The 25155-nt window shown below is 37.6% G+C and overlaps 3 protein-coding genes across 3 annotated transcripts; all 3 read right to left on the bottom strand.

The window, feature by feature from the left end:
- Positions 1-691: 691 nt before the first annotated feature.
- Positions 692-13037, bottom strand: vps37ba (VPS37B subunit of ESCRT-I a). The gene is made up of 4 exons (XM_056746736.1): positions 12870-13037; positions 10106-10277; positions 3340-3422; positions 692-3193 (listed from the first exon to the last, which is right to left on the bottom strand). The coding sequence occupies exons 1-4, from the start codon at positions 12972-12974 to the stop codon at positions 2702-2704; spliced, it is 852 nt and encodes a 283-aa protein (XP_056602714.1). The 5' UTR covers positions 12975-13037; the 3' UTR covers positions 692-2701.
- A 403-nt stretch (positions 13038-13440) lies between these two features.
- abcb9 (ATP-binding cassette, sub-family B (MDR/TAP), member 9) lies at positions 13441-19600 on the bottom strand. Its single transcript, XM_056747156.1, has 11 exons — positions 18542-19600; positions 17881-17995; positions 17439-17578; positions 17093-17289; positions 16478-16675; positions 16184-16312; positions 15917-16105; positions 15622-15795; positions 15237-15396; positions 14526-14662; positions 13441-13947 (listed from the first exon to the last, which is right to left on the bottom strand). Exons 1-11 carry the CDS (start codon positions 19170-19172, stop codon positions 13645-13647), a joined length of 2373 nt encoding a protein of 790 aa, XP_056603134.1. The 5' UTR covers positions 19173-19600; the 3' UTR covers positions 13441-13644.
- Positions 19601-21345: 1745 nt separating this feature from the next.
- zgc:113436 (uncharacterized protein LOC503528 homolog) lies at positions 21346-25071 on the bottom strand. Its single transcript, XM_056746106.1, has 8 exons — positions 24740-25071; positions 24398-24591; positions 24191-24302; positions 23971-24112; positions 23832-23886; positions 23489-23746; positions 23264-23380; positions 21346-23124 (listed from the first exon to the last, which is right to left on the bottom strand). The coding sequence occupies exons 1-8, from the start codon at positions 24906-24908 to the stop codon at positions 22870-22872; spliced, it is 1302 nt and encodes a 433-aa protein (XP_056602084.1). The 5' UTR covers positions 24909-25071; the 3' UTR covers positions 21346-22869.
- Between the last annotated feature and the right edge of the window lie 84 nt (positions 25072-25155).

The following is a 25155-nucleotide window of genomic DNA, read 5'->3' on the forward strand; positions in this document are numbered from 1 at the left end:
TGCTTTAGTTTAGAGCATTAATAAAAATGGTTAAATGGGTTGTCATGTAGCCCACCCACTTACTGTTTATATAATTTTGTGTGCGTGCGTGCGTGACGGAAATTGGTGATACTTTCGATACTTAAAGCAAAAAGACCATTGAAAGGAACGAGTTCGTGTAGATACATTCGTTGAAACGCAATGCCGATGATGTGGATTTATGGAGATACATCAGATATGTCTATTAAACGTTAAGGGAAGAAAATAATGGATTTGCATTGTTACTAGTGTTTGTACATAGTGTTTAGCGTCATTCCTCGACACATTGCTGTTTATATAATATGACGCAGTCTGTTTTCTACATATAATGATCCTAGATAATGTAGAACATTCTTTGACAATATAACCTTGATATCTTTAATAGCATATTGACTGATGCCATGTCAATACTTAACATCTTGGTGAATAAATGGTTGAATTCTAACTTTGATGCTCGTTTTCTCATAATTTTATTTTGATACTTTGGCCTGGTTTTCGCAAACGGGTCACAGCCTAAATATAAACTTTTGGACCTACATCCGATTTGAAATCAAGCACTTCCACTTGCTTCCACTAGGGGGAGTCAAATCCTTTGTTAGGGCGACATAAGATACACACGACACACATAACCAGAAATGTGACTAAAGGATCTGAATGAAAAGGTTCACTCAGAGAAGAATGATGGGATACAATTTATTACCTTTAACATAGAACAGTCAGTTCACTTGACTATTTATATCACTTTCCATGAACAATACCTAGTTTAGGATAGTCTGCATATTTTACATTATAAGAATACAAAACACTATTTATTTTAACAACAGCATTCAGCCAAGCAATCTGTTACATATTTAGGCATTAAAATGATTTCGAACACAAAAAAATCTTTAAAAAAAGGGAAAAGCTGTTTTACCAGATGGTTGGTAAGCCCATTAGTACACAGTGTTTCACAGGTATTAAGTCACTGTTTAGACATTATACAACATTCAATCTCATCCATGGAGTACTCAAATATTTCTACCACTAGATCTGGTGCATTTAAACAAAACAGATACCCAAGTTTGGAAAGGGTGACATGATTATTTTCAAACTGAGCCTGTTTTTTGATGTATTGCAGAGATATTCTGGCTCAAGTCATTAAATGAATGTTAATGACAGATAAATGTTGCAGCACCAATGATTAGAGAGAAGACAACATTTAAACCAAGTTCTTCTCTTCCTGTTTCTATGATGTCAACTTCCTGAATGTGTGAGAATGTAATTAAGAGAGCATAATTATGTATAACATACACTGATCACTGAGGAAAAGGACACTTGTAAAATGTACCTGCAAGAAAGGGCATGTTTTTTAAAGACAGAACTTTATGCAATTCTGGAGATTTGGGCGATTTGTTTTTGCGTGGGAAGCCAAGGAAAAAAAAAACACTGGTCACCACAGCAACCAAGTCCTAATCTTACCCAACATAGGCACAAAGTGGCTATTTCAGACATGTGCACAGACAATGCCAACCATAATATACATATATACAGAAGAGGTGGAGAAAAGATGGACGGACCTGATGTGTGAAGTCCAAATAAAACAAAGATTCATACTAAATGTTTGAAAATGTTATGGCTGTTATGTAAAGATTATTGTCGAGGTCAATTTAAATTCAGTGTTTATAGAAAGGAAGCCCTTTTTTAATTATCATCTTCACACCAGGCTGCAAAATTAAGCCCAAGAATGTATAGTGTGTTAGATATAAACAATAAATGGTATATTATGCATAGAGCATCAGTTTTAGTATGCAGGATATTAAGAAAGTACAAGCACATATGCCACACAAATGTTCACACTCGCATGACTAATTTACTAAAAATAACCCATTTACACATTTTCCCCTACACACACACTAGCAAATGAACTCCTTCCGTCAGAATGAATTTGCTCATATTTAAGATACGCAAGGCTTTACGGTCCTCCCTCTATTGTAGCAGTAGCTTCTAATCTCAGTTTATTTTTTTAAATAAATTTGTATTAAATCACACTTTTCTACTGCTATCAGCACAAGCACATTGACAAGAACCGAACCCGATCAAAAAATAACATCTCTGACTGAAGGTCTGAGATAACCTGGAGAGCAAAAATGCGTTATGTCCAATTGGATCCCATCCTCCCCTCAAAAATGTGGCACAGTTCAGTCTCGGTCTGTTTGCATAAGAATCCCTTGTGTCAATGTTAAAGCAGCTATTGCAGGTGTGAAATGTCAGACAATATTAAAGTAGATGAACTGACATATTAGTTTGAATAATTTTGCATTTTCATTCAGATTATACCTCTTCGTATTTAACCCAATAACCAAGATGCCTTGCATCACTGAACAGCCCAAGTTCAGGAATTATGGTATCTTCACTATTTGTAGAAAACCTTTGCAGCACATGTAAAACTTAAACTGACCATGCTATTTGACTTGATCTACCTCTACTGAAGAGAGGACCGAGCAGGAAAAGATTGACTCTGCAACCAGCCGTGACTGATCAAATACAAAAGTCTAAAGTGCAAACTGAAGGTCCTGTAGTAGATGGCATCCTAGCATCCTGTTGCACAAAATGATATAACATGCAGCTTGAAGGACCTACAAACGGCTAGAACGAAAGTCCAGTGTACATATTGTTTCTTCTCCACAGACTGTAATCCCTACCCTCACTGCATTATAAAGCCTGGCTGGGGTGCCATGCGTGGAGGGGTTCTCTGGGGCAAAGGTGGGGGGAATTGCTGCATGTATATGCTGGGGTATCCCTGATTAAGACTTGATGGGGGATTTCCGACCCTGGGAGGGATAGGGGGGTATGGAGAGGTGGGGTGGAACGGGGAGACAGGGTGGTAGGAGACAGCTGCAGGTTGCTGGATAGTGGGAGATTGGGGAACTTTAGAAGGGGGAAGAGGAGGGGCCCGGCGGGGCATCGGCATTGGGGAACCATTGACCTCTCTCTGGAGAGCAACTGGTGTGGAGGGAAGGTCCTGAGAACGAGAAGGCTGAGGTGCAACCAGGGCCATCTGGGGTCCTTTCAGCACCATTTCCTGGAGCTTCTCGATCTTCACTCTACGCAGGTGCGCGAGCTTCCTCTTACTCTGGTACTCATCTATGAATGTGTCCAGGGGGGCTTCACCATCAAGGAAAGAATCGGCCATGTTCTGGTTTGAAAAAAGGAAAGAGATATTAGCACAATCATTGTCTAATGAGTGGTTGAGTTAGCCCACGCTAACATTCTGCATCATAACACAACTTTAAAGTGTGTTGATACATTTGAGGTTTTGTGGTACAACTGGAAAAAAGTTACCTCGGTTTCTTCCTCGATTTTGGCCCCTTCCGCTTGTAGGAGTGCAAGCAATGTGTCCAATGAAGTGTTTCCAGACATGTGGTCTAATAGAAAAAAAGACAAAAAAGCTTTACATTTTATATTTAACAAGTCTCAGATATTATGACAATTCTTCGCCCTAGAATTATGAGGTTCTAGCTGACATTTTGGTCAAAATTGAGTTATTCACATATTCTTAGTCCGTGACAAGTTATTTACACTATCCCATGTTTGGTTCTTTAAATGTGTACATTTTGGGACTTTTAGAATGCAAATATGTTCTATCTACAAATCTGCGGACAAGGTTGACTGTTTTATTGATACTCTTGTCAGTTTTGTTGAGGAGTTTATTTTTATATTTGCCTGTGACTCACTGGTTATAGCATGGCGCTTATAACGCCAAAGTCATGGATTTGAACCCAGTGATTACACATACTTATAAACAAATGTGTAGTATAATGCAATGTAAGTTGCTTTGGATAAAAGTGGTCTGCCAAATGCAAAAATGTAAAAGGGAAATTTATAGGAAGCAGCGCTAGGTTCCTAATTCCTTTGTTTACATGAATTATCATAATGAGATTAATGCCTTACATATTACAATATAATGCCCTTAAGGCCAAATAGTCAACAATGTCAACAGTCTTTTACATTAATAAACACAATCATGTTATTTTAGGCCTAGTCATCTCTAGAAAGTAATTTGACCTGTCCAAACTTCTGTGGAATTAAGTCTATAGGTCGGATTACAGTAACTGCTTTCTGTTTTAACCAACGGAAACTTAATGGTGCCTGCAAAAATGTATTGAAATACCCATCATATACCTAATTAAAATTAACATTTTCACTATAGGTAAAACATTTACTACTGCCTTTTATGCTTAACTTGAACAAAAGGTTATGTGTCCTAAAATATGAAATACATGTCATAAAAGCATGTAAATGTAAACTAATTTCATGTTTTAACAAAAACTATAAGTAAACTGTTTGTTATGCTTGAAAATGAAATGATTGAAATCATTCTTTCTACAATACTGGCAGAATAGACTGTTGTCTTATTAGATGCCCTACCCTGCATATGCGGCCCCTTGTTGTAATGAGGGTGCAGATTTACATTAAACACAAAATGAACCTCTTGGTCAAAAACCAAAACCAAAAAACAATAATCAATACCAGCTTTCAAACATATAACTTTTGACTCCTTAACTTTCAAACCTTTTCCCTTCTTATCTGCCTATCTACCCATCCAGCATTCTTTATGGATTTACATCTATTTAAATTTATTTTCCAGTGCTGTGGTGACCAGAAGAGACGGCAGACGGCCACATTCAGACGAAGCCGGAGCTCATCTTCTTTTTTTTCCTTTTCACGGCGTCGCCTCAAGAAATATCTGCGTACACATGAAACCGCTAAACCAACTCAAAGTGATGTAGTATACACATTGAATTCAGCCACAGAGAACAGATTTGGAGCATGCTCATAAACTTTACGTGCAGCAATGGGGATGACATCATCGTTGCAGCCAGGTCTACATATGGTAAATGACATATGCTGACATAACAAAACCATACCTAGTATTGTTATAGTGGAAGTTGCAATAATTATTTTTAGGGCTGCCACAGGATGTTAAAAGTAAAATCTGTTTCCCGAAGCAAAAACACTTTCCTTCATCTGTCCCTTGCGATTCAGTGTCAAAAAATAAAAATGTATGGGGGTTCTCTCGTTGCCATAATAAGGTGAGCTATAGAATAGGAACAGACTGTGGTGTTGGTTGGGCCAGAGTGTGTGAAAAACCACAGCATTGTGAACAAGCAAAAGTTAACCACATTATTCTCAACTACATAATCTTAAGCAGCCAGACAAGGGGAAGAAAAATGTGTCACATGTTGTGCTAGTCAGTTATCTCACCATGTTCTCCACAATTAGATTACAACTGTTGCTCTGTTTACAACAGTACTAAATCTGTAGTTCAGAAGTCAACATAAATTAAATGCTAAAATTTGAGATTTAAAAGGATGACAAATATTCATATGAGAATTACAGTATTCAGTTGTTCAGTAGCAAGCAACTTAAAAATTATTTTATGACAGGAAAGCGGGTTATTGCTGAGCAATTGCTCCTGGGTCTGGTGGCCGGTGATAGAACTGTATGCATGATAAGCTCTTATGAAATACTAAAAACGAACAAGTCAAACTAACCTTAAATAAGCAAAACGTGTCCAACACTGGATTTTATTCCTGTTACAATTTGTACATTAACCAATTAATAAAGTGCATAATGTGCTATAATTGTGAGCTAATATCGAATAAATTCTACAATAAATGCGACCGGGCCAAACATCTAGTCCAAAAACACATTACTTATGCCTACTTCAAAACTGAATTGCAAAGTAAATTAAACCTCTCCCCAGAAGAAAAACAGATTTGCTCATCTTTCCTCGTTCACTCGTTCCTCGAGAGATTGTGATGAACATTCAACTGGGCTCATTAACCATCACATCTTCCAGAACGGCCAAAAACCTGGGAGTGGTGATCGATGATAAGCAAAACTTTATGGATCATGTTTTCAGCACCATACAGTCATGTAGATACATTCTCTACAATATAAGAAAAATGAGATATTTTCTATCTGAGCATGCTACGCATGTCCTAGTCCACGCTACTGTTCTGTCCAGACTGGACTATTGCCATGAGTGCCTGGCTGGGCTTCCAGCTTGCACAAGCAAACCTGTACAGATGATCCAGAATGCAGTGGCAAGAGTAGTCTTCAATGAACCGAAGAGAGCACACGTCACTTCTCTCTTCGTTAAGTTACATTGGCTCACTATAGTCGCTCACATCAAATTCAGAGCTCTGCTCTTGGCCTACAAGACCACCGCCAGATCCCTGCGATCTGCAAACAATTGACGTCTTGTAGTGCCATCTCAAAAAGGTTAAAATCACTCTCACGTACCTTCTCTGGATCGGTTCATAATTTGTGGAATGATCTGCCCGCTGCTACAAGATCTGCAGATTCTTTTGCAATCTTTAAGAATCGGCTGAAAACACATCTCTTCCGTCAACACCTGACTCATCAGTTCTGACATCATTGTTTACCTAATTTTTAAGTCGCTTTGGATAAAACGTTTGCTAAATGACTAAATTGAAATGTACTTCTCAGTCAGACTTTGGTGAACGACACAATATGTTTATACTATTACTCCAGTAGCTATTATGCAAAATATGCAGCATACTTTTACAGTGTACATCAAATATGTAGGGCATAGTATGCAAATTTTACACATACATAGAGTTCCAGGATGATAGTATTGTCTTTGCCAAAATATGCAGTTAAAACCATTATAGAGACTGTAAAAGCTTGCGCATCAAATGTTTATTGCATGCATGCTGCTTCACACAGAGGTCACGATAACCGAAAATTCTCTGTCATTTTGACAGATTATGTGTTTCCCATTTATTACTTATACTCATCTGTTTGGAAAAATGCACGTGCGGTGGGCAAAGGCTGGCAGTTTGGAGCTGTATAAACATTTGTATGTAATTCTTATTTTATGTCTGACAATAGAAACATTAAATATGTAAACAGCTTTATGTAAATATGTAAACGACAACGGCTTTATTGGGCATTTGTTTGTATTCACAGAATAAACATGAGTACGATGCAATGACGTTACAAAGATGCTAATAAGCACATGACGTCACTTTGCACCATACTGTAGAGATGGGTAATAATAGATTATGACAGATTGTATACGAGCCTGTCCGTCAAAATGACAGACACTGAAAAAGTCTAGCGTAACCTCTGGCTTCACATACTACTTAAAAACAAAATGAGACAAATTCCATTACAAAAACAAGCAGTTTCTTCTTCACTAATGTCGGACAGATCATGGGACTGCAATCGGTCAACATCCATCCCAGCTTGCTTTGTGCTGAACCCAAGGGTGTGAGAAGGAGGACAAAATGGGAAAATCCAGCAAATGGGTGTGTCCATGATTGTTTGTGTGCATGTATGCATTCCCGCTCCCATCCCCGGACACTGTTCAAGGCACAAAGCCACACTGTTACTCAATGACAGCCCCACAGAGCTGTTCTGTTGTCATGGCTAGGCGTTTGGAATGGGGATGACTGCGGGTTAATGTACACACAGGAACCTCACCACACAATTTAGCCCGAAGACCGGGGTTTTGTTTATCTGGGTCAAGTGAACAGCTGACGGCCTGGTCGGCAACTCCGTCCAGATGCTCTGCCACTACCACTGTTGTCTGCTGCTTTGAGCCAGTAAATCCTTGTCATAACCACCCAGCCTGAAAAAGTGGGTAACCTACATTCTTTCAAAACCGCTAATATTCTCCTCAACGGTATACTTGAACTGCAAGGAACTATTTGCTTCCTCTGTGCTAAAAAACAAGTTAGATAGCTGCGCCTCACTGGACCACAAGTTTGTAGGTTATAAGTAAGCAGTAACTAAACACACAAAAGAAAGTTTCAAGGAGGAAAATCTGAGTATCATATTCAAATAATATATAAATAAGGCCAAATGGCAGCTGATGATATTATGTCACATATTATGTATCAGTTTTTACTATGCCATTATTGTGGCCAAAAGAATCCATGATAACAATAGTATTTTTATATATCTATTACAAATAAATAAATAATGCTATCAGTCAAATTCACCTTTTATTTATTTTGTAATATTCTTTTCTCTTTTGTTCAATGAGTCACACAAAAAATAGGGGGGCAGAGACAACAGAACCTAAGGTGTTAACATCCAACCTTTGATTTAGTCATAATGAAAACCCACAATTTAAAAACAGGAAATTGTAGAGTGAACCCATGCAACGGAAATCTCTTCTGCGTTTTAGGAGTACAAACTAAACATCTTGTTTAAATAATGGCAAACTACTGTCTGTCTTGGTGACATAACTTTTTATTGACACTTTAGGCCCATTTGAAAATGTCCAAATGGGCCTAAAGTGTCAATATTTTACGTGGCCACCATTATTTTCCTGTCCTGCCTTAACCCTCTTGGGCATGGAGATCACCAGAGCTTCACATGTTGCCTCAGGAGTCCACTCTGGTGGATGTAAGAGACATTTCAAAAATGTAATGTTACTCCACCTTCCGCTTGAGGATGCCCCACAGATGATCTTAGATCTTCACCTACGCCTAGCCTCTGAAGGGGGGTTCATGCTCTGAACACATGACACTCCCACCAACATGCTTGACTCTAGGCATGACACACTTATCTTTGTACTCCTCACCTGCTTGCCGCCACACACGCTTGACTCCATCTGAACCAAATACGTTTATCTTGGTCTCATCAAACCACAATAATTCATGTCCTTAATCTACTTCTCTTCAGCAAAATGTTTGCGGGCTTTTTTGTGCATCATCTTTAGACGAGGCTTCCTTCTGGGACGACATCTATGCAGACCAATTTGATGCAGTGTGCGACGTATGGTCTGAGCACTGACAGGCTGACCCCCCCACCCCATCAACCTCTGCAGCAATGCTGGCAGCACTCATACATCTATTTCCCAAAAACAACCTCTGGATATGACGCTGAGAACGTGCACTCAACTTCTTTGGTCGACCATGGCAAGGCCTGTTCTGAGTGGAACCTGCCCTGTTAAACCGCTGTATGTTCTTGGCCACCGTGCAGCAGATCAGTTTCAGGGTCTTGGCAATCTTCTTAAAGCCTTGGCCATCTTTATGTAGAGCAACAATTCTTTTTTTCAAATCCCCATAGAGTTCTTTGCCATCAGGTGCCATGTTCCAGTGACCAGTATGACCAGTATGACACCAAATTTAACACACCTGCTCCCCATTCACACCGATACCTTGTAACACTAACAAATCACATGACGCCGGGGTGGTAAAATGGCTAAATCAGTGTCAATTTGGACATTATAATTTAGGGGTGTACTCAGTTTTGTTGCCAGCGGATTATAAATGAATGGCTGTGTGTGGAGTTATATTGAGGGGACAGCAAATTTACTCTGTTATACAAGTTGTACACTCGCTACTTTATAATGTAGCAAAGCATCATTTGTTCAGTGTTGTCACATAATAAGATATAATAAAATATTTACAAAAATGTGAGGGATGTACTCACTTCTATGCTTCACAAATTAAATATTGTATCCAGCATACAGTGTTGGAGATGGCTAGACTACATCATAACTCAAAGAATGTACATGGTAAAACAAAACTGTTATGTTGTTTGCCTGTTTCCAGGCAACCGCTGCGTCACAAAGGGCAATCAATGACAGCGTTTTTATTTATGATACCGACACACACAGCACATGGGTGTGGAAGGTCACTTAATACTGTTCCCTGTTCTCTTTGAAGTCACAGATCCGTCTCAGATGTGACACGTTGATCTAAAACATAACAGTGTTCTGCCTTCTGCCTCCATGAGGAAGACACAAAAAAAGTGAAGCAAAAATATCTAGTTGTACAAGACTTCCTGAAAATTGTCCAAACCAGAAAAACAGGCTTTAGATGACTAAGTTAATATGGTCACATGCTACAACAATACGATCATGTGTTGAAGCCCAGAGGGCTGTTTCACAAATTTACCTTTTCTCCACTGCAGCTTCTCAAGCTTTAGAAATGACGTATGGAAAAAGTTCACAATGGAAAATAAGTACATTACAACACAGTTTTGTAAGTACAGATATGCAAGCATGGTGGACACATCTTACATAAGAAGGCAAAAGGGGTTTGCATCCCACGTTTCTTACCAAGAGTAGACTTTCGCAGCTGATATGCCTCAAACTGCTCCTGTAGGCACCGGTAGCGTTTGGTAAGCTCATTTTTTTGGTGGTCTAGCCTGGGCTGGAGTTCAAGATTCTGTTCAGCCAGAATACGGTTAGTAGCCAATGTCTTCTCCTTGTTCTGTTGTACATCTTTAATCTGAGAATACACAACAAAGACGGTAGCTCTCAATACAAACAGATCTGATTGTATTTAAGGAGATGCATGTATGCTTTTACATGTCTTGTGTGGTTTAAATGTCATCACCGAAGGGTGTTAAAGAGAAATATTTTTACTTTTCTGGAAAGTGCTTTACTCTCTCAGTGCATCATGTTGCAGATACAGGTAACAGTGGACGTGTAGGAACGTTTTAAGACAACCGTCAGGACATTTCCTACAAGAACTACAAAATTAACCAATTGACAAATCCGAAAGATACATTGAGCACAGGACTACAGTTTTGGGTTTATGAAACACTCTACCACTGAGGTAGCCTACTGAGATTTTAAGTCAACTACCGGGAAACAGATCTACACAATATTGAAGAAAAGTTTGCTTGCTAAATAATGCAATATACAAAATGTGATACAATGCTTTGAACAACAATACATTTCTGAAAGTGACCAGTCATTTATCTGTTGCAGTATAAAGACAATGTTATTGCAAAACAACTGTGATATGCATATAGCAATACTCAAATTTGTGATATTTTAATAGTTTTGAATATTGTGCAGCCTTAGCGGTGAATACGTTCAGAGCCTTAAAAATGTTTAGATGTTGAAGAAAATATCAAACAAACTACAGCATCCTTCATAACTTTCAATATGTCTGAAAAAAATGTGGTTCAAAATGTCTTGTCAGAAAAAAGAAATTTCATTCTCTCCCTTGCTGTCTCTAGCTTTAATCCTTATTAATGTGAATCTAATGTAATGTAATGTTAAACCTAAACAAAGCAGAGATCAAAGAAATGAAATTGAGATTTTTGACGACATGCCTTCCTCTATACATAAAAACAAACTCACTATTGAGAACCAGTTAAGAAGCTTAACATTAGTTATCCACAAATTGATTAGACTTGAATCAGCTAGATTTTATATCTATGGTCACCCCACCTCTGTGTACCGTATGATCACAATGAATGTACTGTATCGGAGGCAAAGCTGTACTGCCCAGAAATATATCATTGACTCACTGAGGTCATTCGCAAAAGATTTTTGTTGAACGCTTAATCACACAGTCACAAATTAGAAATGTCTTTAGAAATACTATCACATGCAAGCAGTTCACAGAAGAACAGGTATTTATTGCCACTAATGACTCATCAACCTGAGGTTTCCAATAGGAACATTCAACCACATTAACTTGTAGCCTCCTCCCATCCCAATTCGCCTATTAATACATCAAGCCCTCGCTTGTGAAATGCAAATCATTTTGTTCTGCGGCTAACATAAGGCTAAGTCTGGTTTTGGACGAATCTATTATTTTTAAATAGGCCTTCACGAACATGCAGGCCTATGGTGAAGTCTTTACTAAATATACCCATTTATGTGGCAAGTAACATTTTGCTTATGTTACTATACTCGGCTTACCGAACACCGTGCCAGCATTAACCCATGTTTGTCATTTTCTTCAAACACTAATGTATAAAAGGGTTGTTTATTTAAACAAGGAATGTGGAAAATCTATTTCTGGACTAAGTTACTCTTTTATAAGCCTGGTATATTTTAAACCCTTAGTTTAGAGTTAAGGTCACTAAAATATCAAACCTTATGGCAAAAAAGTTGCCACTTAAAGTTGCCAAATTAAACATGATCCCAGGACACAGCAAAATCAAGGTTAACCATCATTTCGTGAATTTGAAGGTTAAATCAACTCAAAGCTGTGAACACATGCACCATAAACCATCTAATCGATGATCTGCAAACACAACGGACGCCGAGCTTTGACCTTACACAGTGAGTGATGATGTGTGAGCTACATGTTTGTGCTTCAACAATTATAAAGAACATAAGAATCACATTAAAACCTTATTATGGCATGGGCAAATCTGTGTATCATGGATCCAGAATTAATGTCACACAAAATCAACTGTGAATCAGTTTTAGTTTAGTTAGTATCATATGAGCAGTGAAGTTGTTGATATCAAATCCACTGTGGAGTTTGTCAGCTTTAACAATGGACCACAATAAAAACAGATTCTCTTTGAAAAACAACTTCTAAGAAACAATATAATGAATTTATAACATATAACATTAATAACATGAAATTAAATATCTTATGAAGTTATGTAAAATGTTCTTAATCTCAATGCATGAGGTATTGCCCTTATGACATGGCATGCTATATTTTCATTGCAAGCTAAACTAAGAAAAAACACGATTAATAGAAACCTAAATTACATGTGGCCGATTCGAATGTAACTGTTAAATAACTTCACTTATGAGTATGTCTGAAATGTACAGTAAAATATCATTACTGAACAGGAGTGTTGGTTTGAGACACTTTTAATGTCTGTGACAAGGCCAGTTTACTTTACAGGAAAATACAGTTTAATGAATGACATTTAAAACACTGTCAGCGACGTCCAAAACTAACTACGTAAGTAGTTCTCTAATGACACGATAATAGAGAAACAAACGACTTAAAAAAAACACGGCCCGACGAGGAGCCCATCTAAATAAAGTGCTTGCAGTTGAATCCAAGTAAACAATGTAACTTTCGCGAGGCTGTTTACAAGAAAAAGAAACCTACCTCCTCCATATCAATGATCATTTTGTTGAGCTTCTCGTCGTCTTCGAGAAGTTCGTTCAACTGAACGAGAGGATAAGAGCTCAAGTTGTTCGCAAAGCCTGCCATGTCTGGCACAGCAGAGTCTTTCACACTCCGCACTCAAGTCTGGATCGCACTCGACTGCTCTGAGTTTCGGTCCGAACCGGAAGAGTCAGCGGGAGGAGTTGCGTGACGTCATCTCCTTCTGCACCTTTCTTCATGTATACATTTTTACTAAAATAATAATTCTGTTGTGTTCAACAAAATATGTATGTATGTATTAAATAAATAAATGTGCAGAAAGAAACTATAAAACATTGAGCATATTCAAAACTTTAAGGTAGGCTACTTAAAATGTTTCTCCTGACCTTACAAACCCTTTGATCTGAAGGCACATCCTTTGCTGTATGCAATAAGTTTTGTAGACAAAAATATATTATTATACATTTATTATAATAATGTTTATTAAATCTATTTTAAATGTAATTTTAATGTACAAACTAACATGTTTTGTTTGAACCTGATTTAAAAAAGAGAAAACAATTGCTTTGGATCAATTCACTTTATTGCTTTATTTGCCCTAATGATGGATTAAATAATTTAAGACAAGTCATATTTGCAAAAACATATACATTACAGTACAGTACATCAAGCATTTTAGATGCTTATTGGATAAAGTACCAGACATACTAAAAAATATCATATAGAGTTAAGGACTTCCCATCAACAATTAAATAAAACAGCTATCAACCTTCTATTAGTATCTTGGTTCATACTCAGTGTCCTTACAGTCCTCTTCACTCTCCTCATCTGCTTTCTTCAGTACTGGGGCAGGGGCTGTGCTGATATCCTCCACCTCTAATTCAGTTCCCTGAATCTGCCTCTGCACCAGCTTGCAGTAGAGGCCTCCTCTGGCCATGAGTTCAGCATGATTGCCCTGCTCCACCACAGAGCCTTTGTCAATCACCAGGATGTTGTCTGCTCTCTCAACTGTGCTCAACCGGTGAGCTATCACTAAAACCGTGTGCTCTCGCATTAAGTTATTCAAAGCCTGCTGAAACTGAAACAAAGCAAAGGCAAAATGAACAAACCTACAAAACCACGACAGCAGCACAACGCAATACATCTTAGTATAAGCTTCACTTAAGGTAAATAATAATATATAAAAAATAACTTAAATAAAAGAACAAGGGATATTTGTACGGTTTCACAGACAAGGCTTAAGGCCAGTCCCAGACTAAAATGAATGTTTGAGCCACCTCGCCCTAAAACATCTTAAATGTTAGTAACATATGTTAAATATGTCAGTGCCATTGCTTCGTCTCAAGATGCACACCAGTAATGTTTTTACTAGGGCATTTCTAACTTAGTAACTTATATTTCCTAATTTAACTATGTTAGTCCTAGCTTAAACTAAGTCCTGTCTGTGAAGCCCGGGCCATAAGGTCATAAAAAAGTGGAAATATTGACAAAAGTAAGATTCATGATACGAGTGTAGAAAAATTAGTTTAGTTGACATGGTACTGCTGACTAAAAACAATCATTGTAGAGCTACTGTATGCTTTAGAGCTATTCGTGTTCGTTTTAAATAAATCAGCAATTATTTTCAATGTTATACTGAATTCTTTCATCTCTTACAATGTATTCACTTTCTGAATCAAGTGCACTGGTGGCTTCATCCAAAATAAGAACCCGAGGGTTTCTGATGAGAGCCCGAGCAATAGCAACTCTCTGCTTTTGGCCTCCAGACAGCTGAGTGCCCTTCTCCCCAACGCCTGAAACAGAAACAAATGCAGGAGGATAAAAGGAGTTAAAAAAATAAATTGATAACAAGAAGCAGGAGAACCAAAAAAAACATTATATATAACATATTATTATATAATACATAATGGGGCAGTTTTCCAGACAGGGTTTAAGCCTAGTCTCAGACTAAAATGAATCTTTGAGTTGTCTTAACAGAAAATAACTTGCCCTGTCATAGAACATATCAGTGCCATTGTTTTGGCTCAACATGCACACCAGTAATGATTTTTGTAAGCCTATTTGCAAAAATGAAAGTGTCAGAAAACAAAAGATGCATTCTATCTAAAAGCGAATGCTCACCAGACTGCTGACAGTAATTTTGAACCTTAAATCGTGCTAACACATTACAGCTAAAACAAACGATAATATTTGTTTTAGCCATGTCATATGACCCCTTTGTTAAAACTACTAAATCTCTTCATTTATTTAAGACCTAGTCCTGTCTTATTCTAACAGCTGTTCTGGAAAACACTTCAATATGTTAAAATAGGAATGATTAAGTTATAAAAGATGTTACAGTTAACATCTGCTGTGAAATTAACTCACCAGTGTCATAACCATTGGAGAGGCCAGTTATAAAGTCATGTGCATTGGCATTAATAGCAGCTTTGATGACGGTCTCCATGGGAACATCAGGCAAACCATAAGAGATGTTCCTCTGAACAGTGCGAGCAAACAAAACAGGTTCCTGAGCCACCAGTGAAACCTATAACAAAAAGGCATCTCTTATTTGACTGCAGCGAGGCCAAATCACCTATTTACATTATAACATACATATAGTCTAGTATGTACAGTATATACAGTATAAAAATACTGCCCTCTTAAGGTTAGATAATTGACTACAAGTTGTTTGAAGAACGAACATCAACAACAAAAACTGGCTAGTGAGAGACAAAATGAGAGATAATCTAGGATGTAAGATTGATCTCACCTGAGAGTGATAATAATGGTGCTGGTAAGTGTTTACAGGTCGTCCATCCACTAGCACGTGACCTTGCTGAGGGGCATAGAAGTTCTCCAGCAAGCACACACATGAGCTCTTACCACCACCAGAGGGCCCTACCAGAGCTGTTATTTGCCCAGGGCGCAGACTGAAGGACACGTTCTGGGAACACAATGTGGGTTTAGTTTCCTTCTTTTATCCAGGAACATTGACACTGATTCATTCATCCTAAGTATGACAAACAACCTTAATTATGTAGCAAGCAATTTTCAGTACAAAGTACCTTTAATATATGCATTTCTGGCCGTGCTGGATAGGCAAATGTCACATTTTTAAATTCCACCTTCCCTTCAAATGCCTCCGGAGCTTCTTGGCCATCGAGAACATGTTTAGGTTTTCTGTCAATATATTCAAACACTTTCTCTGCAGCGCCAACACCCTGCATCAGACCTGTGTACACCGATGATATATTCTGCAAGATAAAAGACCAGCGCGTGAGACCTAGTGTCACCCTGTCATGTTAAAAATACATTAAAATAAAAGCACAAACCTCCAGGGCCTCTCCGAGCTCCAGCTCATAGATGATAAAGGAAATGAGGGTGCCTCCACTCATTTGATTTGTCACTACCAGGTGACCTCCATAAAACAGGATTGCTATTTGTAAGGCCAATTCAGAGATCTAAAGACCGGTGGAAATTATATAAGAACTAGCGTAAAGATCATGATTTAGATCATTCAGATGCCTCGAAAATAAAAAAAAAGATTTATAGGAAGAAAATGGAAATAATTATATTGTGTAACTGTTACATTATTTTGAAAAAGTTTGTTGCACTTGGATACGTACATAGCTGGACCACATGTAGCAGGCATAAGCAACCGCTTGCTTTTTGTTGAGACTGAACATCTCTTGTAGCCTGTTGTAGTACGAATCACTCTCTTGTTCCTCATTTGCAAAACTTCGTACTGTTCTCATTGCTGATATTGTCTCTTCTGCCACTTTATTGGCCTGAGCAAGTGCTGTCTGAACTTCTTTGGTTAGTTTCTATTGGATGTCAAGAATGTATAATGTTTATGTAAAGCATCTTTGCTTTTGATCTATTAATAAAATGCTGCATTATTATACATATAATATAGATATAGAATACAAATATATAATAACAAACCAACCAAAAAACATTGAGTATTATTGTATATACAGTATATGACAATGCTTTTCAATTCTACATTGTAAAAACTGATTAAGTTAATTAAGTTACCCAGCTACTAAAAATTGTACTTGTTGCGTGAATTTGGTGCAAAATTGTTATGTTTACTAATACTTTTAAGTGGAATTAACTAAGACTTTTAAGGCAGCCGAGTAACTACATTTTTTAAGTTATAACAACAAATATTTGCCAATAATGCATTGTGTTGTGGGAATGATTGTTTCCATTCGGAGCGAATCTAAAGCACAACTTGCCTTGTAATACTCTCCGTAAAGCTTGGAGACGACACCAATGTATGGGAAACCCATGAGGGTGACTAGAGACAACTTCCAGGACATCCCAAACATGAATATGAACATGCCCATACCCTTCACGAAGCTACGCAGGAACAGGTTCACGTTCTGTGAGATCAGATCGCTCACCTGAGTAGTGTCTGATGTAAGTCTAGAGTGATGTCACCTGTAAAACAATCCATAGAGACCCGAATCATTTATGTCTACTGCATTTCATGTCTGCCTTTGTCATGCAGATGGGAAGTAGCATACATATGGTGGTAAAAATGTAAGCGATGATATAGCCATGTTTGGTGTTAACTAGGATTTATTTTACCTGTATGGTTGGCATCAAAGAAACCAATTTCTTGATTCATTAGTGATCTGAAGAGAACATTTCGCAGTCGAATGTTCAACCTGGCAAATGTTAATGAAAAGACTCCTCCACGAAACCCACTGGCTACGGAGCTAAAAAAAAAGATAAATGGCCAATCAGAGAACAAGACAGATCAAAATGTGCCCTTTAAAAGTAAAATTACAATACAATGCAACCCATTTGTAAAGTCACAATGCAGTTTAAGAGCAAACGTTTTGGATACAGTTTTACAATAGATGTGCCTTCATAATATAATCTGATTTGGTCATTATACTGGGTTTAGGGCTTTAACTCTTTACACCACTTCCTGTACTGAAACTGTTGATCTGCTAGTCTAAAACAGCCACTTTGACAAAAGCAAAAGCAGAGTGTGAGAAAGACCAGAAAGCCTCACCTTGCCAAAGCCAACACAGTGAGAGTAATTATCGGTTTGGTAAAACTATCCATGCTTTTATGAATAACTATGCCATCTATTGCCTTTCCTGTGTAATACGGTATAAAAGCTTCACCTGTGGGGTAGAAAACATCAAAAGCATTAACAACATTCCAAAAAAAACATTAAGTAAAAAAAAGCACTTGTCAAACGGTATCATGGGGCTGTAATAGGGGGTGCAATATACCATCATGAAATTGTGACAAATCAAGAACAAAGACAAGAGCAATAACTGGACGGTACTGCACAACACTGAAATGATGTGCAATCTACAGTAACAGTCCTTAGACCGCTGGGTTTTGAAACCTACAAGTTCTCTTGTGAATAAGATTCAATGGTTTGAAAAATGGTCAACCATTATTAAAGACAACAAAGAATAAAGCATCATAAATGTAAATTATTCAATTATTACTAATAGGGTGATGATTGTTTTTTAATGTACCAGTGAGTTACATTTAATGAAATGTTCGACACTCACTAAAAACATTAAAATCTATCATCATCTACTCTTAAAATAGGAAATAGCTTAATTATAATTTAATTATAACTGAACGTGAATTTATGACATTTGTTAGAATATTCATGTCGCATTATAGAAATGAGCTGTTTGAGAATAACTTACACACAGCAGACAGGAGAAGAAAGAAAAAAGCTACGCCCAGCAATGCGGAGTCCTTCTTACAGTACGATAACAGACGGCCAATCGTGGCCCCTGAATGGGAATGTTCATTCTTTGATTTCCTACTCTTCTCACTGGATTCGTCCTCTTCCTCAATGCTATCCACCAATCTCTCCCTCTCCTCATTATCTTCCCTGTCGGACGCAACACTGGATCCCTGAGTCATCTGATTCCATGAGATCATGGTGACTATTGCTGACAAACAAGTCCAGGAGAATAAACTCAAGAACCAGGGGTCATACATGAGATCCACCTCCTCAGAAAGCATCAACAACTTGGCCAGAGCGTAAGTCATATTGGTGAGGCAGATGAGAGCCACCAGTGTGCCCAGGTTGGATACTCTCCGTGGGCCATCGCTCCTGTTCAAGAACACCCCAATAGAGGCACCCAAAAGAAGAACGGCCCGTATCAGGACCATCCCCCAAACGTCAAGCGTTGAGCGGTGTATGTCAAAGTCTTCTGATTCATCTGCAAATACATCAAGGCTTGTTCCATGGGCATACAAAACTGTGGTGACCACAATGTCCACCAGAGTGAACACCAGGTTGAAGCCTATGATTACTGCAACCTTCATCTTCCAACACCTGTTAGAAAGTTAAATGTGACAAACGTGGATTCAGATAATTACATTATTAGAAATATAAAATGTAATAACGTTAACACTCGATCTTTCTTTTTAGTCTATGTGTTGTAAAGTGACCTCAATAGAGTTAACACAATAATGACACGGCAAAGTGAAACCTGCCTGACAACTATCTGGACTACAAGGTCTTGGTAAAAGAATCATTTCAACGTGCTGCGCATTTCACATTCATTCGCTGGTCTGCGCTACTTCACACCCGGCAAAATAATAGTGTGATTTTTTTCGTTTATCTATTTATCTTCACGACTAAGCTATCGCCTCTATATTTCTAAGGCAGGTATTTCCATTGTAAATAAACATTCCTGGTCGAAAGTAAGAGTCATCTCAGTCTCCTAATTCCCAAACGAAATCCTCCGCCTCTCCACACTACTGCGATGCAATGACAGGAAGGGAAAGAAATACAGTACTGAAGCCCCGCCTCCATGAAAACTGACCAATGAGAAATACAGCAAGGATTCCTTAGTAACGAACTGCTCTGCTGCTTGGTCTGTGCGAAATTTCCAACCTATGTACAAATACATCGGTGTTTTTATATCACATTTCACCTTGTGTTGTTTAAAAAGTCATGTTGAAGGTCAATTTGTTATATTTTATTATTTTATTTCACATTTGGCAATAGTGTGAGCACAAACAGTGTGCGTAAAATAAGTTTTGAATTAACAAACCTTTAGATCTTGAAATTTACAAGTACGGATGGGTTTATTAGATACAAAATAGATGTTTACAAATCTAGGGCCTGCACTGTTTCCAGAGCCCAATTTACAGCGCATAGCCTAACGTTTGACCCTACTCCCTGCCCACCTGTTTGATAACCCACCTGCACTGCAAAAAATGACTTTCTTACTTAGACTTTTTTTCTTATTTTCCAGTGAAAATGTCTAAACATTCTTAAATCAAGATGCATTTTCTTGATGAGTAATATGACCTAAGAAAATAAGTCTTGTTTTTAGTAAAAAAATATGAAATTTCAGTGAATTTGTGCTTAAAACAAGCAAAAATATCTGCCAATGGGGTGAGAAAAATAATCTTAAATTAAGGTTTACCTTTTTCTTAGTCACTCAGTTCAAGATTATTTTTCTTACCCCATTGGCAGATATTTTTGCTTGTTTTAAGCACAAATTCCCTGAAATTTCATATTTTTTTACTAAAAACAAGACTTATTTTCTTAGGTCATATTACTTATCAAGAAAATGCATCTTGATTTAAGAATGTTTAGACATTTTCATCGGAAAACAAGAAAAAATGTCTAAGTAAAAAAGTCATTTTTTGCAGTGTGTTTGATACCCATCTGTTTGATACCCACTTTACATTATAGCGTATTTAAACCTGGACATAAAATGGGTAAATTAAGCAAAAGCTGCGCTTTAAACTACACAGCGCCCTTTTTGATCTGACGTACGTGGCTGCATTTAGATACAGTGTTTGATTAAAGTTTGATTGAATAAAGTAAACCAAATTTTGAAAGCGAAGTTTCAAAACTTCTAAATGGCTTCACAGAGACAAATAACGAATTTGAGGCCGGTTGTCCCAATGATGAAAGAAGTAAGGTGAGGTCACACTTATTGTGAAATCTTCTGCAATCGATGACCGCATTCTTGCACCTACCAACTTCTGTTCTTTATTAACAGGAAGTTGCACGTGTTTGCAGTAACACTTGGGTTCTTGGTCACAGTTGAAGTCATGCTAATATCCATTCATTACACATTATAAATGGATATGGTATACAACTTAATACAACTTATGTACATCTTGTTGAAACACTGCTCAGATATACGTGTTTAACTTTAGAATGTTGTTAAAATGTTTAGTTATTATTGTTATTATTAATCAAAATATCCTGTGTTATTTAATATAATTATTTGATCAGTTGGACAAAAACAATAAGACCATAGGTCCTATGAGGATATAAACATCATCCATGTATCAAAATTCCGATGTAAGTTTTCTGTTAAGTTTACATACTCAGAATGACTGATCTAAGGTGATACAGACAAAAAGTATTTTGAATAGACATTCAAAATATAAGTCTTTGTCTTTTGGAATGCAGTTCAATAAAAGTCTAACAAATGCCATCACTTATATAAAAAAATAATTTATTATGGAACACAAAAGCAAGCAAAACTTGAGACCTCAATACGTTTGATTGAATGCTTACATTTGAGAAACATTTGTTTAATCTTGCTACATTTTGGGATAGAAAAGGCATTTATCCACCATAGGAACTAATTCAAGTTTTACCAGGAATTGATATAAGTTCATGTAATAGTTCCACAGCTATGTGAAAAATGCCTAAGGGGACCACTTATGCATCCACTTGCTTTGTGAACATGCAGACATCTGAAGAAAGCTGGAGACTATAGACCCCTTTTTTGTCAGTAAACATAGTGACACGTTTTTGTGGGCGGACCATAGGTGGAGGCAGAAAGATTCACCTTAGCAGCTTTATTAATGCTAGCGAGCACATTTATATATTTTTAACAATAACTGGAGAGAATCCGATTTAACTTGGATATGTAAGGTCAGTCACAGCCCAGAACTGTGACTGTTGTTGAAAAAGTGAACTTTAACGGAAGGAATCAGATCGGCCGAGCTGTACACGCTCACTCACTGGATGGACGAACTGTCAGGATTACGTTAACTCCAGTTAAGTGGTCTGACATCCACACATACCACATAGAGAAAGAAGTCAAGCGTGTATCGTCAAGATATCTCTGTCCGTTCAACCACATCTCTCACAACATTTAAAAAAACTACTTAAAACCCATCTCTTCTGTGAATACTTGACAAACAAATGAAAAAAAGAAAAAAAAATACACTAACCCTTTCTCTCAACAGGTAGTGCTCTAGTTTTTGTTGAAACCAGTAACTTTGTATTGGCACCGAATGTATTATGGCTCCTGTATGAACTATCGCTTATTGCTCCTAAACTCTTTGTAAGTCGCTTTGGATAAAAGCGTCTGCTAAATGTCTAAATGTAAATGTAGATGCCTATGTACTAACAGTGGCAAACATTAGCAAATGCAGCTTCAACAAACACCTGACACATAACATGAGCCATTCTCACTTTTCCCTCTCCCGGGTTTCTATATACACTTATGAATTCTGTAGATACAGTGACGACAAACAGTTTTGTTTATGTTTAATCTCCAGTGGTTGGCTAACTGCAAGTTGTACAATTAACAAATTTAGCTTGTATATGCGCAAAAAAAAGGTTACCGTTCCCTGAAAAATAATTTCACTTGTTCTTTGGGTCCTGATTAGGTGGGGTTTCATGAGACGTTTTTAGACACATACCCAAACTATAATCCATACCAACAAAAGACAATAGTTTATTAAGGGATATAATGTGTGAGCTGTAAATGCAAGCATCTTTGGTGATCGTTTCTGTGAAGTCCGCTAGTTTTATTGTTTAACTACAACTGTCGTCGTTTTTTCTAGCAATGGTATGAATTAAAATGTCAGATTAGACCCTTTACTATGTAGCCGACTCTGTGCGGATTTGAATTGGCCACCTCCAGTTTTCCCTTTATTTTGCCTCCAGCTAAAGCCCTGACATGATCGTGACGTCAGCTCAAAAGGGGTCTATACATACACACTTTCTGAACCTGTAAATAAGTGCTTTATAAAATCAGTGCGGTTCAGTGTCTGTTAGAGGATATTCTAAACCAATTTTTTTGTCTTCTGCTACATTCTGGACTGTGGTTAGAACTGTCTCGACTGGAAAAGACAGATAGAGGCTTTCCTTAAGTTTTTTTGCTGAAGGCAAGTCCTCTGTGCTGAACAATGGGTCAGTCACATTTAAAGTCATGGAGGGCATATTTTTAGCTTTGCGTTTTGCATTCTTCTTTTCCTGTCTGTAGGCAACATTCATATTTGTAATTACCTGTAGAGACAAAATGTAAATTCTTAGAAAACATTTAAAAACATTTTTCTTAATAAATGCTAGTGCTTAAATAACTTAAAGCACTGGTTCTTACTAATGTCTACAGAAGATCTCAGCCATACAAGTGCTCAGACCTTACCATCTGTTTGACATTATTCTGTTGTTCCTGAATTGAGGAAATAATAGAGTTTGTGTCCTCTTCATTAAGGGTAAATCCCTCCTGGTCCTGATTGAAACTTAGAGGATCAAACTTAATCTTAAAAAAGATCAGAGATAACACCAATGAAATTCTGCTACAGCATAATAAACAGAGTCAATCATAGATTGACTAAATTACCATTAGTTTAAAAGTTATCAGTCTTACCTCACTGGACATGCTGACTTTTCTGTTAAACATTAAAAAGTGAGCTGTGAATTTTGTCGTAGGGTTGACTGATGTTCTAAAGATCGCCAAAACTGGATCAAGAAAATCATCCCACTCCACCTGTTTCTCTACCACCATCTGTTTTATGGCGTCCCTCAGTAGATGACTGCTGCGATCAAATAGAGCATTCCGTTGGGGCTGGTCTACTGACAACAACCTGGTCGCTATGTTCCACCTGTCAGAGAGATGCTTAGTAACCTAAAATAATGAAAGAAAAAGCTGTTACAACACAATAAAACACTTGTTTTGTTTTAAAGGTTGGCATTAGGACCAAAGCCTTTACCTCTTCACAGAAGTCAGTGCATTGAGAGCAAAATATTGTCTTTGCAGGGCCAAATCTGGAAATGCTCATATTTCGGTAAATAAGACATGTTGCATTTTACACCATTTTTGTTATTACATCAAGTGTTTTAATGACTCACCTAAAAAATGATGATGAAATGCATCTTGCAACAAAAAGCCCATCTTTCTTTTGTATGGGAAAGGCCTCTACCCATTTACTATAGTAATCTGTAATGATAACAATGTGCGTATTCCCTCCATGTATGGTTCCTGGGAATGGACCTGTTTGAAAATAAAATCAATTGCAGAATTATGTTTATTGTGAGTGAATGTGTCAAGCCAGCAGATGAGGGTCCTTACCCATTATTTCAATGGCCAGAATCTCCCAAGGACCATCCACTTTGATAGGTCGTATTGTTCTTGCCGAGTTTTTATTTCTCTCTGTGTGCTGACATGTTTCACAAACTTTTATCTGCAACAGATAACAAAAGGATATCTAAATAAAGTTAAGAACAAATAAAAGAACAGTTATTCTAGGGGTTCAGGATAGTGACATCCACTGCATACCCAATCCACAACATCTTTGACAATGCCAAGCCAGTAGTATTTATTCTGAATCCTGTGAACGGTCTTCTTCTGTCCCAGGTGATGGCCAATGTCATTAAAATGACACTCCAGGAATATATGTCTCTTCCGCTCAGCTTCAATAACTACTTCACGCTTTTCTTCTTTCTTTGGCCCAACATAATACAACCGGCCATCTGTACAATTTATAACACAGAGGTTAAGTAAAACCAAATATCTCCCAACATAAAATATAACCAATCTCTAACCAATCAGTGGTGCCTTTTTCTGTGGTATGGTAAAATAGAAATATTGGAAAGTTAATAAAAACATGCAGGCTCTCACCTTCAATCATAAACTTTTGAGCAAATCTTTTTAGATTTTTCTTACGAATAGGATTCATCGTTTGCGGAAAACAGCCGTCGGCCACAAAAGCGTAAATGTCCCCCAGTCTGTTTGAACTGGACTCCACCACCTCCTCCTCGGCAACTTGCAACGAGTCCACACTTAACATTTTGCCGCACCGTCCCGGGCATTAAGTGCATAACAAATCGTACACCCAAATAACCATCCAACTATGTCATTTAAAAATCGAGGTTAAATGCACTATCATGGAGAAATCATAATGCATTTCCAAATAATTCGAGTTGTGTCTTGAACTTGCCGCACACAATACCCGCCGGGCGGCTTGAATTGAGTGATGTACCAGGAAGTATATAAATCTATTTCGTTTAACTTTCTCTAGGTCTTCATTTATAGTT

This window comes from Triplophysa dalaica, chromosome 4 (genome assembly GCF_015846415.1).
Source record: "Triplophysa dalaica isolate WHDGS20190420 chromosome 4, ASM1584641v1, whole genome shotgun sequence".
In the NCBI taxonomy this organism is placed as follows: domain Eukaryota; kingdom Metazoa; phylum Chordata; class Actinopteri; order Cypriniformes; family Nemacheilidae; genus Triplophysa; species Triplophysa dalaica.

Excerpts from the sequence above, each read along its gene's own strand:
- abcb9 (XM_056747156.1), bottom strand. The coding sequence starts at position 19,172 with ATGAAGGTTGCAGTAATCATAGGCTTCAACCTGGTGTTCACTCTGGTG. Across the intron at positions 16,106-16,183 it reads AGCTCGGAGAGGCCCTGGAG|AATATATCATCGGTGTACAC; the intron begins GTTTGTGCTTTT and ends TTTATCTTGCAG. Across the intron at positions 13,948-14,525 it reads ATTCAGAAAGTGAATACATT|TTTCAGCAGGCTTTGAATAA; the intron begins GTAAGAGATGAA and ends GCTTTGTTTCAG.
- zgc:113436 (XM_056746106.1), bottom strand. The coding sequence starts at position 24,908 with ATGTTAAGTGTGGACTCGTTGCAAGTTGCCGAGGAGGAGGTGGTGGAG. Across the intron at positions 24,592-24,739 it reads TCAAAAGTTTATGATTGAAG|ATGGCCGGTTGTATTATGTT; the intron begins GTGAGAGCCTGC and ends TAAATTGTACAG. Across the intron at positions 24,113-24,190 it reads TCTGGCCATTGAAATAATGG|GTCCATTCCCAGGAACCATA; the intron begins GTAAGGACCCTC and ends ATTTTCAAACAG.
- vps37ba (XM_056746736.1), bottom strand. The coding sequence starts at position 12,974 with ATGGCAGGCTTTGCGAACAACTTGAGCTCTTATCCTCTCGTTCAGTTG. Across the intron at positions 3,423-10,105 it reads GCTGCGAAAGTCTACTCTTG|ACCACATGTCTGGAAACACT; the intron begins GTAAGAAACGTG and ends TTTTTCTATTAG. Across the intron at positions 3,194-3,339 it reads AAATCGAGGAAGAAACCGAG|AACATGGCCGATTCTTTCCT; the intron begins GTAACTTTTTTC and ends TTTTCAAACCAG.